Genomic DNA, 16,678 nt, shown 5'->3' with positions numbered 1-16,678 from the left:
GAGAGATGTAGCGGCCTGTCCCAGGGCATACTTTCAGCTACTAGCTGAGCCAATGCTCAGCTAGGTCTCTGGATTCCTGGACCAGCACTACTTCCTGTTATACCAAAGAGAAACCAAAGCTGTACAATAACCATTAAGAGCGCTCACAGTATTTCCTATATTTTTTTTGGTTTACTTTGTTCTTTTCTTAAGCAGCAAGTAGTTCATTTTCCCCTAAACATATCAGGAAGCTAAGGGGAAGCATGACTGCCAAGTTTTCAGGCTTTGGAGTTGCTGCCTACGTATACAGATGGCTGAGAATCAACAGTTGTGATGGGTTCTCCACTCCGTGCTGGCTGTCTTCGGAGTTCACAGGGCACAAGCTACTACTGACTGCAATAAATCTATTTGTTTAAGGGGGGGTGGGGGGGTTTAATTTTGTAACAAACTCAGCTAGAAAGAAGAAACATTAAACCTCTTTTTACGTTTGAAAGTTACATACATTTATTCTGGAAAATGGAAAACTGATTTGACATTTTTAACTCGAGAACATGAAAAACTGAAAATGAGCTTTTACATTAAAATGTCCTCATTATTAGAGACATTAAGTGAAGTAAGAAAGACCCTGAGTCAGTAAGTAAATGATTTAGGTCACTACCTTACTAGTAAATTATATTCTTGCTCTAGAGTAGGCCTGGGTACATACATGTTAAGTCCCTTCAGATGTGTCCAACTCTTCTCGACCCTATGGAGTGTAGCCCACCAGGCTCCTCTGTCCACAGGATTGTCTGGGCAAGAATACTGGAGTGGGTTGCTTTGCCCTCCTCCAGGGGATCGTCCCAACCCAGGGATCAAGCCTATGTCTCTTACATTTCCTGCATCGGCAGGCAGGTTCTTTACCACTAGCGCCAGCTGGGAAGCCCCAGAATAGGTTAGCAAGTATCTGTAAGGACTCCCAGGCAGAGCCAGACTGCTGGTGCAAACTATGGCCTGCAGCGACGCTGACAGCTCAACCCCACAAGGGCTAGGCTGCTGTCTGCCGGAAGCTGGTGAGGGCCACAGTGGTAATCAGAAAGGATGAGAAAAGGCTGGAGTGAGTTCTAGAGAAGTCTTTACATAATCCCTGCTGACTAGCTATGTGGTCAAGACATTCCCAACCTCAGACTTAAGTTTATTCGGTATAAAGCAAATATTATTCTTCTACTAAAAACACTCCTCTGGTATGTATACTGGCACATTAGCACCTACCTGTATGTATACATATTTAACATTCTCCCATTAATGCTAAAAACTGCATTATGCTTGAGAAGAAAGCAATTTAGCCCCTCCCTAACAATATTAGAGAGTGAAGGTGAAGAATACACAGAAAATACCTCCACCCTCTGCAAAGTTGGATGTGAACTTCTAGAAACTGCCCTCATTAGAATATAGTTATGGAAATTAATGCTATGTACTTTATTTATTTATTTATTTATTTTATTTTTTTGCTATGTACTTTAAAAAAAAGAAACACAACACACTGTTTTCTTATGAGAAAAACTAAAAATAGTTCATGATGGATACACATACCATCAACATAAGCTAAACAAAGATATAATAGTATTTTAACCTTTCTTAACCCAAGACTCTGCTGTATAGTTAATTTTGTAATGCGAGGCATTTTGACTACCAGTAAGTGTACTACTCAATTCGACTTGGATTTTTGACATGAATTATATGTCAAATTAGGATAAATTTCAAATTAGGATAAAACAGTAGCTTTCAGTGTAAGAATATCACCAAGACACTGTACCCTTGTATATTTTATATGGAGCATCAAACACATCAAACAAGCAAAAAATAGTCACTGTCTTCATAGTACAATGTGCACTGTGAAAATGATTTCTTTATGACTTAAGAGATAAAGTATGTTGCTTAAAATTTCTTAGGAACAAGGGAGGAGAAACCTATACATAAATAAAATAATGGCTACTCCATATGGCACAGGCTGATGCTTGCTACCTAAGCACCACTAGAGTACAGATGCTATATGGTAAACATTTTCTCCTCTCCTCAAATATAAACTAAGGATGGTATCAGAGGACTGGTTATCAGACCTTGAGTAATGAATCTGGGGGTGGAAGCAAAGTTGAGTCAGGAAAAAAGCTAAAGAGAAAGGTTCTGGAATTAGATGAAACAAACTATACATGCTTCTAAAATATTTGAATAGTAGTCATTAAACACTATAGTCTTAACTAAACTATGTAACAATCATTTTTTAAGTTACTGATCATTCTTCACAGCTTTAGGCGATTCCTTGAAAAATTCTTTAGATATGTTTCCTACTAGAGTAATTATATGGTAATATATGGTTCCGTAAGTATTAGCTAATATTACATGACCCCATTATTATTTGCCCCCTTCTATTCCATTTTCTTCATGCTTTCTGTTTGTTTAGGCATTCCTTTGTTCTAATACTATTCTTTTAGATTTTGTCTTTTCTCAGTCAGATTTTGGAGAAGGAAGTGGCAGCCCACTCCAGTACTCTTGCCTGGAGAATTCCATGGACAGAGGAGCCTGGCAGGCTACAGTCCACGGGATCGCAAAGAGTCACATAACTGTGAAACTAACTTTCACTTTTCAGTCAGGTTTATGCTCTTTTCATAAAATGTAATAATAACAGTATTGTTAGTGTTGTTATAACTAATATCCTTCAGAACTAGAACATGCCTTAAAAAATCTATCAATGAATTTATTTCACAGATTAAGAAACTCAAACCATGGAAGTGAACTGATTGTTCAAAGTATAGACTTGCCAGAAAGTACTATGTGAAGAGTTTGAGAAGAATGGGAAATGGGCCTGTTAAACAATGTGACACTAGAATGACAAAGTGTGCCAGGTCCTATTCTGATCAAGCATACAGAAGAGTCCAGACCAGCAACTAAAAAGCCTCCTTAAGGATGCCAAGTAGGAATGAACCCGTGAGGAGGGAGAACAGGTGAAAACAGTGTATGAGAATTTTCGTTAAGGTAGCTGTTTCAAATTACAAATGCCCTTACCCCACATAGAGGCTGAGAAAAGTGAAAAGTCGCCGAGTCATAACTGACTCTTTGTGACCCCATGGACTGTACAGACCATGTAATTCTCTAGGCCAGAATACTGGAGTGAGTAGACATTCTCTTCTCGGGGGGATCTTCCCAACCCAGGTCTCCTGCATTGCAGGCACATTCTTTACCACTGAGCCACCAGGGAAGCCCAAGAATACTGGAGTGGGTAGCCTATCCCTTCTCCAGGGGATCTTCCTGACCCAGGAGTCAAAGCCGGGTCTCCTACACTGCAGGCGGATTCTTTACCAGCTGAGCTACTAGGGGAGCCCTGAGGTTGAGACCACCGATGTAAACATTAACAGACAAACGTTTCAGAATGTAATGAGGTTCTAAATATCACTTTAGTTGCCTGACTAATCTTACAAGGGGAAAAAAATGACCAGAAAATAAACTGATGTCATAACTAATCACTGTATTTTAAGTATAAAGAAATGCTCTTGCCCGTTATGTAATTACTCATTAGAGTATTATTCAAGAGTTCTGTAATGCTCTTGCCCGTTATGTAATTACTCATTAGAGTATTATTCAAGAGTTCTATTTTCTTTACAGAATACTTTCAAAGAACATAAAGGAGAGAAAAAGAAATTCATGCAGGAGAAAAAAGCAAACTGATATTCCCCAAAATTACTACTGACATTAAATTATGTAAGACAGAGTTAGGCCAGTTTAATTTTTATTTTACTAGTGTTTGTTAATTTAAATAAAGGAGGTAATACTCATGGATTAAGATCTCTGATTCCCTATCAAATACCAAGAATGAAGATTTGAGTAAAATAAAGAGAATTAAGATCAAAACTACAAAAAAAGCTGTCACTGAATCTGTTTATTCTATATGAACTTAAAACTTTTTATGTAGTATATTTAATATTTATTAAAAAGAGATTACAACATATTTACTTTAGGCATAAGTATGTAGTCCAAGAAGACAGAATATAGGAAAATTAGTTCAAATTTAAATATCTTGCATTAAAAAAATGAAATAATGGGGAGGTGGCAAAGAGCATAAAATTGTAGCTTAAAAAAAAAAAGAGACCATAAAACATGTCTCAATGTCTCCTCAGGGCATCATACCAAGTAGGATATTGATTCATCCTTCAAAATAACCTCTTTATGAGGTGGATGAACCTAGAACCTATTATACAGAGTGAAGTAAGTCAGAAAGAGAAAGATAAATATCATATTCTAACACATATATACAGAATCTAGAAAAATGGTACTGAAGAATTTATTAACAGGGCAGCAATGGAGACACAGACATAGAGAATAGACTCATGGACATGGGGAGAGGGGAGGAGAGGGTGAGATGTATGGAAAGAGTAAGATGGAAACTTACATCACCATGTGTAAAATAGACAGCCAACGGGAATTTGCTGTGTGACTCAGGAAACTCACACAGGGGCTCTGTGTCAACCCAGAGGGGTGGGATGGGGAGGGAGACGGGAGGGAGGTTCAAAGGGGAGGGGATGTTCGTATACCTATGGCTCATTCATGTTGAGGTTTGACAGAAAACAACAAAATTCTATAAAGCAAATATACTTCTGTTAAAAATAAATAAATAAATAAAACATAACTTCTTTAAAGAAAACAGGAATTTTTAAAACTAAGTCAAATATAAATTTTCTGGTTTTAAGATCTTTCCTCCTTCTCTCAAACATTCCCAAATATATGAACATGCTTTCATCCCTCAGCCATAGCGGTCATCCTGTTCCAGTGGCTCTCCAGTATTCTTGATTCTGCTTTAAATACCACAAAGGGAATCAAGACAGCAGAATGCATGCTCTGATGGGGGCTCTCAACTGTGAATGAAGAACACTCTTAACAGCTATTCAGGGCAACAGATACTCCAAGAAACCACTTCATTGCTAAATACCTAGATTTTCCCCCAAGGATAGCAGGCCCATTGCTGTCAGCTACCATGTTTTGTGATGATGCAGCTTGAAAACTAGAAAAGAAATTGAAGCTAAGCGGTTGGCCTATGAACAAAATAACTTGCAACTTTAATTCAAGCAACAGAGTTTTATGAGAATGTCTGAGAAAAATCAGGTACTCTAGATTATTGACAAAAACTGTACCGCCTACATGCATGCATGCTAAGTTACTTCAGTCATGTCCGACTCATTGCGACCCTAGAGACTGTAGCCCGCCAAGTTCCTCTGTCCATGGTATCCTCCAGGCAAGAATACTGGAGTCGGTTGCCACTTCCTTCTCCAGTACTGCCTATAATTGGAACTTTAAATTTAGAAATTATGAACTGAAGAGAGCAATTGGCCTGTTCATGACAAAAGGAAATATAGCTTGCAAGAGCACAAGGAAACGAAGATTACTACTTTCATTAAACAACAAATATTAAAAAACCAAGAAAAACAAATACTGAAACAAATATGAACAAACACTGAATAAAAAAATGAAGACTATGTGAAGTAATTAGCCTCCAACTAATAAAAAAATTAAAAAAAAAAAAAAAAAATGAAGACTAAACCTGTTAGTGATTAGACCATACTTTTTCAACTCAGTTATCAATACACTCTTTGTAATTAACGTGTGGAGCCTAGATAAGTATCTCATCTGATATTTAAAGTACTAAAGAAAATATTTTCAAAGAATATACTGACTTGGGAAAATCTGCTGGGATCATCTAACGTTCAACTCATGGAATAAACATGAAAGAACAGAGCGTGGGCAACCCATTCAATTTCCAGCAGTTGGCTCCCTGACCTACATAAAATGAAGAAAAGTAGAACAGATGATCCCCCAAATTAAAAACTCGAACGAAACCCCAGACTAGAAGTCTGCACAAGGGCTTGTTCACTGGACAAATACTTGTTAGGCACCTGTCATGTGACAGGCTCTGCACGAGGCGCTGGGTAATGAAAGCACCACAGCATCTTCTCAAGGAGCTTACAACTTAACACAGAGGACAACAGCAGTCAGCCATTACACGGCAACAATACCAATCTTCTGAACCCTTCCCAAAAAAGCAGCTACAGAATATTTGAAATTCTAATGTGTTGAATTAAAATACTTATACAAAGCTAAAAGGAACCATTCAGAGACCATAACATACTTGCTCTCACCAGAGAAAAATAAACAGTTCTAAAAAGAAAACGTTTTGATTTTTGTTTGGATGTGTTGGCAAATCATCTAAGAAATCATTTAGCAACAATAAAAATGGAAAAGAGCATTCGTCAACCAGACATAAGATACCAAAATGGTTACTGTGCCCACAATAATTCAGATTTTGGTTCTGTTTAAACCCAACTAAACCACTTTCAAAGAAATATTATCAGTCATGTGTTTACATGTACCCACACCAATAATTACATGCAGAATAATGTACAAATAACTGCGAAAGCAAAGCTGAGCTGACAAAATATTTTAAAACTCATTATTTAAAATACACATACAGATTGTAAAAGATAAAAATCTAGTAACCAACCATTAATATAAATGAAATATTAAAATCATCTGTGCTTTTTCTGTAAAGGAGAGACTCATTTAGCAATTGCTGAACAATTAAGTACTTTGTATCTTGCCTATCTACATGCAAAAAGATAACATACATCATAAAACTAACTTAGCTTTAAAAACCTCACATCTGAGATGAAAATTTAGGCCCTCTTAGCAGGAAAGGAATTTCCCCACTTAAACTGAGTAAGAAAATATGGGGGAAAATATGTTGTAAGAGAAAAAAAAGGCCAAGTTATGAGAAAAGCAGCACTAGTTATCAATTACAAACTTTATAAGCAATTTAACCAGGTTACCTACTTCATGAATTTTCTATAATAATCTCAATTCAGACATTTATTTTTAACGTGAGAAAATACCTAAAGCAAAATTTATAAAGAGACCTACTGAGGACCATTTAATGCCTTTAGTCATGAACTTAAAACAGGGCTTCCCTGATGGTACAGTGACTAATAATCCACCTTGCAATGCAGGGACATGGGTTTGATCCCTGGTCCAGGAAGATCCCACATGCTACAGAGCAACTAAGCCTGTACACCACAACTACTGAGTCTGAGCGCTGGAGCCCGAGTGCTGCAGCTCCTGAGCCCATGAGCCCTGGAGCCTGTGCTCTGCAAAGAGAGAAGCACCACGGTGAGAAGCCTGCGCACCGCAACTAGAGCGCAGCCCCCCTGACCACAACTAGAGAAAGCCCATGTGCAACAATGAAGAGCCTGTGCAGCCAAAAAAGTTTTAAAATAAACTTAAAAAGATAAAACAAAAATAAAAGCATATTATTGAAAAAATAAAATCCTAAGCATGCTCTTAACATTTCATATTTCCATCCCATGTAACACTGTTCAAGTCACACCAAAAAAAGCAGGAATGGTTTCATCATAATAGAGAAAAGCAGAATGATAAAAACATTAATATTACTGCATCATCATATTAAAGACATAAACAGTATAAGAGAATGGCATTACAATACTATAGATCTGGTTTCCTAGAAAATTTAACTGTGTAAAATGAAACAAAGGTCTTCAGGCAGAGGCAGTATATAGTATTAACAACACATCACAGAACATTGTACCAGGACTATAAAGATCACTGTAAATGGTTAACAACTCTGGCACTCATTGTATGTTGTGATGCAGCTACTGACTTCTAAAAGAATCCTCGAAGTTTGTTTTATGAATATTTGATAAGTTTAGGAGGTTAGTATTTTTGTGCACATTTAGACAAACATACTGATGTACCTGCCAATCTATAAAGCTATGAAATGGAATATGTCCAAGTTAATGCTTTACAGTAAATATACCTACCAATCTATAAAAAATACTGATAGAACAGGTCCAGTTAAATAAACACTCCGAGAAAAGCCATTTGAGTGCAAAAATACCTGAGTTTGTTAATCTTTTTCACAAAGGAAATGTTTATTTTCACTTGTACTGAAAAGCTAACCAACTCAAAAGTCATTTTTCTAAAGAGAAATTATATTTATGTTCACTTTACTCACTGCTTATAAGCTTTCATTTAAATTTCTCTACATGAAGGACTGTCTGATATAAAGCATTTTACATGGTGCAAAACAATTTTTCACATGAGCAGTAACATACAGCCCTTGACTTCTATAGTAGTTTTCCATTTTAATGCTTTGGATCATAAACATAAGTGACTAGGCTAGGACAGAAGGGTTTATGGAGACAAGAGTTTGGAGATGGCAGTGAGGTATGAAATGAAGTGAAATGAAGAAGGGCACACAAGAGGAGGTGTGCACAAAGAGAGTAAGGAGGCTTAGAGACAAAGATATGGGCCATGTTCCCCTTCTCTCCTTAAAACAGACTGACAGTTATTTACTTGGAGACCACTGTCAAATGGCCTTCATTTACAGTTCTTTAACTTAACATGGAGTGGAAGAAAAGTCACAGGAGTGGAAGAAAAGTCACAGGATTGGGCACTTCCAGTCTATTCAAGTCTCTAACTCTCAACCCCATTTTATCTGTGAATTAGGAGATGGGCTCTGTGTATCACCCAAAGAGGTCATTAAAAAAGTTGAATACCACAATCAAAGATAAAAATTAACTCAAGATGGACCAAAATGCTAAATATTAAAGCTAAAACTATAAAACTCTCATAAGAAAATAGGGATGTTTTCATGACACTGAATTTGGCAACGTTTTCTAGGATACAAACCAAAAGCACGAGCAACAGAGAAAAAAAATAGACAAACTGGACTTTATCAAAATTAAAAACTTCTGTACAACAAATGACAATACCAAGGGTGAAAAGACAACTCTGTGGGTTCACAGGAGAAAATATACGCAAATTACATCTCCGATAAGGGATTAGTATACAGAATACATAAAGAACTCCGACAACTCTTTAACATCAACAAAAAAACAACCAATTCAAAAATGGGCAAAAAAAATTTGGCTCCAAAAAATAATTTTAAAAAATTCAACATCAAAAAAGTGACTCAAATCAAAACTGGAAAAACAGAAATACAGTGTAAATTAAGTTAAAATGTATACCAGAAGAATGAAAGAAGGTAACAATTAAAGTGGAGAAAACACATAAAGACAAGAAATAAGGCAGAAAAGATAAAATAACTGAGAAGTGGTTTTTTAATTTTGAGAAAGGCAGAAAAGAAAAATAAACAAGAAAAGTAACTGCAGCTGCAGCTGTTGGAGCTCAGGTAAAAAGTGTCACAGAGTGATCAACTGAGTCAGTCACACAGGTAAGGCGAGTAAGAAGTTAAGAAACAAGGTTGAACAGTTGACAGTTCTGCAGGTGCAGTGTGGTATAAGCCTTACTAGGTTGGGTTTACACAAAAACAAAGAAAAAGTGGATAACAAGTGTAAATAACTCAAATCATTTTTGCCGGATGGAAATGGAGCAAAGAAACAGCACAGTAGAAAATGCAGGGTAAGCTCAAAGGAGTGTTCTTTGAGATCAAAGAAGTAACTGCAGGTCTATATACAGATGGGAATGGTTTAGAACAGAACAAGAAACAAAATATAGAGAAAAAAAAGAGGAGAATTTCTGGGCCCATTAACTCTGATTTTGGCAGAAGGCATGGCAGTTAGAAGATGGGTTTTAGATAGCAGCATGCTTGTTCACCTAAGGTGAAAGATGAGAAGGCATAAAATACAGCAAGCATCATGTATAGGTAAGAAGGTCATGTAGTGGGATTCTGTATAAATTTTCTTCTTTCAATTTTTCAATGAGGTCACCTGCTGAAAGTGGGGATGGGGAGAGTTGCTGGGGCTTTAAGGAGGGAAGAAAGAATATTAAAAAAGAAAGATTTCTATAACTGTACAGTGATGAATGTGAATGAATTACACTTACTGCGGTGATCACTGTGTAATATATACAAATATCAAACTGTTATATTGTACACCTGAATATAATATTACCTGTTAATGATACCAATAAAAATTACAGTAATAACTAAAGATTATGCCATTAAAAAATAAAACAGGCTGAGAAAGCAGAAAGGGCCTGGGAGGAGGACACACAGTGCCCACTTGAAGTTCACAGCCCTAACTTTAAAATAAGACCGATCACTGTGGTTGCTCATCAACTGCACAGGTGCAGGCCAGGAGGGGGAGGAGGAGTATTAAGGCTGAATCAGGATTCTTGCAGTTCTGTCAAGCAGGTGCTGCAAAGCAACACAAGAGCAACAGAAGAATACAGGGGTATTAAAAAAATTATAATAAATGATTGAAAAATATAAGCAACATAAGGAGAGGTTGAGGGCATTAGGGGTTTGTAAATCCTGGTGGGATACTTCCCTCACCTGGACAAATTCCTCGATAGGGAATATTTTTTTGTACCTTTAGTGCAAAGCACAATATTGGCTCATAGATGTTGAATTTATGTTTGCCAAACAAAGAAACATGTTTGATAAACAGTGGGTGCGTGCTCACAAAAATGTGATTAAATCAACTGGTTCGTGAAAGCTTTTTACTCCACCTATTCCCTACAAGGAGGTGCCAATTTGCTTCCAAAAATGTGGTGTTTTTTAAATGAGACACATCTTCATTTCAAATAATATATTCAAGAATAATTTACCTTATTTTCAGTTTTCTGTAACATAATATGGACTAGAAATAACTTGTTATTTGAGTTACAGTTGAAATTTACAGTGTCTCTTATTTTTAGTTGGGGTATTCTTTAATGTAGTTGGTAATCATCAACATAAAAAATAAACTCTCTAGTCAAATTTCCAAATCCATGGTTATAGAAAGTCAAGGTGGAAATGGAGAAAAATAAATCAGCACCAATACATGATAGAATATTGATGTGTTTTAAATCCCATGCCAAGCAGTCTAGATAGTTCTAACACACAAGGTTGTAAATATTACTGAACAAGGATATTTGCTACTGAACAAAGATAAATCCAACACACTCAAAGTTATGGCCAATGAATTCCAAACTGTAACTTTATTTTCAAACATCAATCCCATGTTTTACAGCACGACCTAGAAACCTGAGAGTGAAAAGGATCAATTAGCTAATAAAACTAAAAAAAATCTATAAAATATTAACATCACTGAGAAATTAAAACAAATATAACAGTGAGCCTACTATTAAAACTACTGAAGTGTAAGTTTTTTAATGTACGGAGATATATTTTTTAAAAGACTAAAAGAGAACACTACAATACAAAAGAGTAATCTTATCTTTCTTTTATGTATTTTCCTATTGAATGCGACTTTTGGATGAGTTTTTAAAATTCTGTAAACAAGCATGTGGTGAACTAGTAAATACTATATATAACACTGGAAAATAGTCTTACATATGGGTCATCATATCTGAAAAATTCTGTAGCTGTGTTTTACCATTCTGGGCTTCCCAGGTGGTGCTAGTGGTAAAGAACCTGGCTGCCAATGCAGGAGACATTAAGAGACTTGGGTTGGATCCCTGGGTCAGGAAGATTCCCCTGGAAGAGGGAATGACAAGCCACTACAGTATTCCTGCCTGGAGAATCCCATGGACAGAGAACCTGGCGGACTACAGTCTGTGGGGTCGGGAAGAGTCACACACAACTCAGGTAACTTAGCACTGAAGCACATGTGGTTAAGGATCAGAATTCTGGCGATTTCTCATAAATTTGATGTGAGCACATTAAAATGTCTTTTTTCTCATCGTAGTAGTTAAAAACAAATTGACCCAAACACTATCTTATGTAAAAAACAAAAAAAGCGACACTTTCAGTTATGAAATAGGGATATAAATGAAAATTAACATAAAGGTTTATATAGGACTTCATAAAAAAGAAAAATGTAGAAATCTTAAGAAAACAGTATTTTTCTAACTAAGAAAGATATTATTTTCCTTAAGAAAAATCTGCTTTCTGGAAAATGTTTCCTACCAAACAAAACTCAAACAGTTCCATACAAAATTTCCTAAATTGCTACTGTAATGAATGACTGCCAGTGAAAATAAAACTATTTTCATGAAACTTCATGCATAAATCTTCACTTCTAATTGCACAACTCAAGTTTAAATTGAGAAATCAAGCTGGAGCTCTCCCAAGTAACAGGAAGACAGTTGTAGAGCTGATGAGGATTTGTTGAGGTCCTCATCAGATTAGCTTCAGATGTAAAGGAGCGGCAAAACTCACAGTTTCTTATTCATCCATAAGACAGACTCTTTGGGTATTATTCCAGCGAGAAATGGAAATACTACAACACTGACTATAAAAAAATAACTGCTTAATCTACTGAAGTACAACTGTTTTCTCTATGATGCTGGAGTCTGTAGAGATCCACTCTACAGGTCTTCATCAAGATGGTAAGGTTTTCTTCTTTTCAAAGTTCATACCATACAAATGTGTCAGTTGTCAGGAGTAGATGACATCCTTCTCATTAATTCAAGTTTGTCTTGTTGAACTAGGTCTCATTTTTCTTTGCTATGTTATTAAAAACTTGAATGCCTCAATTTAAAATCTTCCCTTACTCTACCCAACCCTCCATCTAATTCAAAGCACAAGCACCAAACATTCCTTCTATCCTCTAAAATCCAACTGCTTCTAGGATAGGATTACTCTTACTTTTACTCAATCTTTTCTTAACAAACCAAAGTTGCAACTTAACTGCAGAATAATTTCATGAATGTTTCAATTTTATCTATGCCTCTTCTGTTTAATGAAATAATTAGAAAATAATCAAGTCTGCATTATAGTTAAACTTGGAGAATGCTTAAATTCTACCCACTGGTCACAGAATTAAAGCATTTTATAAAGACTACCAGGAAAACTGCCTCATTATATAACCTAGCAGAATAACTAGAAGAACTGGAAACAAACAAAAAACCATAAAAGATGATGTATCTAAGATTAAATGGGCCTTACACAGTAGTTATTGATTTTCACTGATGCAATCTTTCCTTCCCAATTTTAAACTAACATATTTAACATTTACATCCTGGGTCAAAGTGGAACTCCCTCTACATTTATATTTAATAAAATCAAAATAATTAAATATCACAGACAGCAAAATATTCTGATAGCAGCTCAGTAATCTCAAGTATCTTCCTTTGAACATGATATTAATAGTCAGCCCTTCAGGTGAGGGAAGTCAGGCACCACAGAGACAGCACAAGAACCGACAGTCAAAAGGATAAATTACACACATGTTAAAAAGTGGTCTCTGGAGAAGCTTATGTTTCATCAGAACAATACTGATAGGCATTCTTAAAATCCAAAACTTTGTTAATCTTTCTGGTTAGAAATAATAAAAGAAAAACATCCTAAACAAAACTCCTACACACATTTCCTTATGACTTAAGTGCTATTTTCTTCCAAGCTTCAGGATGGAACAAAACTGCACCATTCTCAAATTAGGAAAGGTAATCAGATTAGACATGCTTCCAAAGCTTCCTACTGCTGCAAAAGGACAACACAAATTATACTTTTAAGAAACAGAGAGTGTATTTTTTTTAAGAAACAGACACTCTGGAGATGATGTTTTCTTAATCACATTCCAAACCACAGAATACAATGTAAACATAAATCATGAGAACTGTGTTCCTCCTTGAAAACGCTAGGCACACCATACCACCACCACTGAAAACTCCAGTGGCAACCTTTTCAAAAGCTACAACTCATCACAGGCTACTCCAAATACAGTATCAGACATTCCAAAATAAATAAGGTTTTTCTCAAAGATATCTAGCTGCTCAGATCCCAAAACTAGCTTGTCAACGTTGGATAAAATTCAGATATTACCAAAGGAAACCTGTATAAGAAGAAAACTCAGTCCCGCTTTTCAGTTCCCTAGGTAAGTAGAGTTGGACCATGCGCCCTATTTCAGTCAAGCAGACTTGCTCATAATATTTCAATCACTGCTTCAAACATAAAAATTAATTTCTGAGGCTTCTGAACAAGGTGTAATGCAAGAGCTGCTAACGAGGAGATAAGGCCTTTCTGAAATAGCTAAAGCTTCCTAAGAAATCACACTTTAAAATCCTGCCTACTAAAGGAAAGAAATGTGATGATTTAAGAAGATAACAAGGAAGAGGTTACCATGGAAAGGTAGATGAAAATGCAAGAGAGTCAGAAGCCTCATAATTGGCTTGTAGACCTCAAGAAGCTCAAATTCCTTTTAACTTTTAAAGAAAATTTTCTATCATTTTACCAACAATGTTGCCCCTATTAATCTACATGCATAACATTAAAATCAACTACACAGACTTTAGTTTTCTAGACACTAAGGATATCTTTGAAGTACTGAAAACAGTAAGGAGGAAGTCACTGAGAGAGATGTATTTACAAGCGAAAACCCCACGTTTTTTATACGGTATACTATGACCTCAATTGGAATACTAATAAATCTGTAATTCGTTCAATTTTAAAACAGGAAATCACCGTACGAGACTTTTCAGGTAGCAATCACCAGCTGAAACTCAAGTTACCTCACATTCCATCCGCAGTAATGCACCAAGTAAAGGACCTCTCCACCTTCGACATCAGAATCCTTAATACTAGCTTCATACACTTTTTGATTTTTCCCTCGTCCATACCGCACTTGGACTTTCATGCCTGGTGGATAGCACTCAAACTCCTCTTCCTCATTGTGGTCATCATCCTCTTCATCCTCTTCCTCCTCCTCCTCCTCCTCCTCCTCTACTTCTTCATCATCTTCCTCTTCCTCTTTATTCGTTTCATCTCTTGAAAGGTTTAAAAAACTGCAGTTAATAAAAGACACTTCATAAGCTTTTCAGTTCCAAACCACATAAATTGATAAAAATCGTGGCTGTGATTGTTCCGGGAATAGCAGGTTCCAAGCGTATGATATTCTCTGAGTTTCAATTTAATATTAAAAACTAAAACTGCATAAGATGACCATGGATGATTACAGAAAGATATATTCAGAGAAAATGAAAACTGAAAAGTAAGTGTATTAAAAGAAAATGTCCAACAGGCAGAAGAACAGAAGTTGTGCTGATCAGCAACAAACTAGCTAGTAAGGTTGACGCTAACATTTTTCTCATGTTTTATTGTAGAAGTTTTCTATAACTCAGCTAAAAACAAAAATCATCGTACCTCATAGCCATTTTCTGACTAAAAAATATTTTTCATTCAAATATTTCCAACCTCCAGATGTTTAAACAAGTTTTTACTAGCCAATGGCTAGTCTTAATAATTAAAATAATTTCAACCAGATTTTCTGAAGTTGTATTAAATGAAATATTATTTCACCTTTTATAGGAATATCCTACTAAGTTCACATTAAAATCACATCAAGTTTTTTCTTTCTGTTCTTCTAAACTTCAACACAATTTCTGCTCTCTTTTCTCCATATTTACCACAAGTCCTCTTCTACCAATTCTCTGAACTTTAAAGTTCTGAAGAAACAGGCATATGAGAGACCAGTTGCAAATATGAAACTGAAAGTCATTTGCATTCTAGAAGCAGCAGTGCTTCTGGTCTTCTCAATATCATATACTTTCTAAAACAATCATATTCATTTTATATTGACCACAAATTTGTATTCAATAAATTGGAGGAAAATCCTGAATTATAAATTTTCCAAGTGCTAGATTTATTTTTAAAAAACTTCAACTAGTTTTAATTTACTCTGCAGTATGTCTATCCTTATTACAACAGTTTGCTCTCAAAAAGAATCCATCACTTTATAGCTGACAAATGAATAAATGTCATAAAATAGAACCATAAGACAGATAAGTAACTAACCCTTAAAAGTTAATGGGTATAATATGTAGATAAAAAAAATCTTCCTCCACTAATAATTTCAGTTTTATATTCTTATATGCAAACTTTTTTAGCAATAACATGCTTTATCATTCCTAATTACACAATTATGTAGCAACAAAAAATAAACTAGAAATAGTGTCACAAGTAGAACTATAAGGCTTTTTTATTCTCCTACCCCTTTCCTTCTATACAGTGAGGCAAGCAGGGATGAAGGGAAGCTTAATACACTTATGAAATTAAGTCTGAGTTCACGAAAGTACCAAATGAGTCAATTTTCTCTGAAATGCATCACAAAGTCTACAAAGATTCTTAAGAATTACTCCTATTTTAAAGACTTGTTTATAGTCGAATAGGTACTTAAAAATTAAATGAATCCAGCTGTAATCTGAGATAAAAAATATGAACTCTACTACTGAAAATCTATTAACATTTCTATAATGAAAAAATTGTAAGTAAGGCTGAAATATTTAAGAAACTATCAGAAAGGCTGAAATAACCTAGGAAACCATCAGATAAACTATTAACTTTAATTGATTTATATATATGTAATAAACATGTAAAATTAAAACAGCAATGCTTTTTCAGAAAGAATACTACTTGTTTAATCAGAAGATTATATCACTGCTCATCAGGGAGAAAAGGAAGTATATTATGGTAGATACAACAAAGATGGATCATACACCAAAGAGATTTATCATGCATCTCAGAATCACTGTACAATACATAAAAGAGATATAAGACGATTAAAAGTCTAAAATGTTTTAAATGAAAACTAACTCTAAACTGTACATTACATTATTAAGCCAAAACTATATAGGACCGAGGGCTTCCCTGGAGTCTCAAGGGTAAAGAATCCACCTGCCAAGGCAGGAGACACAGATTCAATCCCTGGGTCAGGAAGATGCCCTGGAGGAGGAAACGGCAACCCATTCCAGTACTCTTGCC

General features: G+C 35.6%; 1 protein-coding gene across 7 annotated transcripts in view; it reads right to left on the bottom strand.

Moving 5' to 3' along the window:
- Window positions 1–16,678, bottom strand: part of ARID4B (AT-rich interaction domain 4B) — a 134,316-nt gene that overhangs the window by 23,329 nt on the left and 94,309 nt on the right. For 4 of the 7 annotated variants that reach the window (XR_006345236.1, XM_043924937.1, XM_043924940.1 and 1 more), the window contains exon 17: window positions 14,431–14,685. The exons of 1 other annotated variant lie outside the window; for it this stretch is intronic. Coding sequence is in view for 5 of the 6 variants with exons in the window: in XM_043924937.1 (XP_043780872.1) it covers window positions 14,431–14,685 (255 nt within the window). In the remaining variant the exon portion in view is untranslated. The remainder of the gene's footprint in view (window positions 1–14,430; window positions 14,686–16,678) is intronic. 2 more of the 7 variants (XM_043924939.1, XM_043924941.1) reach the window with 2 other exon arrangements.

The sequence above is a fragment of the Cervus elaphus genome, chromosome 15 (genome assembly GCF_910594005.1).
Source record: "Cervus elaphus chromosome 15, mCerEla1.1, whole genome shotgun sequence".
Classification (NCBI taxonomy): domain Eukaryota; kingdom Metazoa; phylum Chordata; class Mammalia; order Artiodactyla; family Cervidae; genus Cervus; species Cervus elaphus.
The sequence above is the reverse complement of the archived record's forward strand: the minus strand, read 5'-3'. Positions and strand labels throughout refer to the sequence as shown.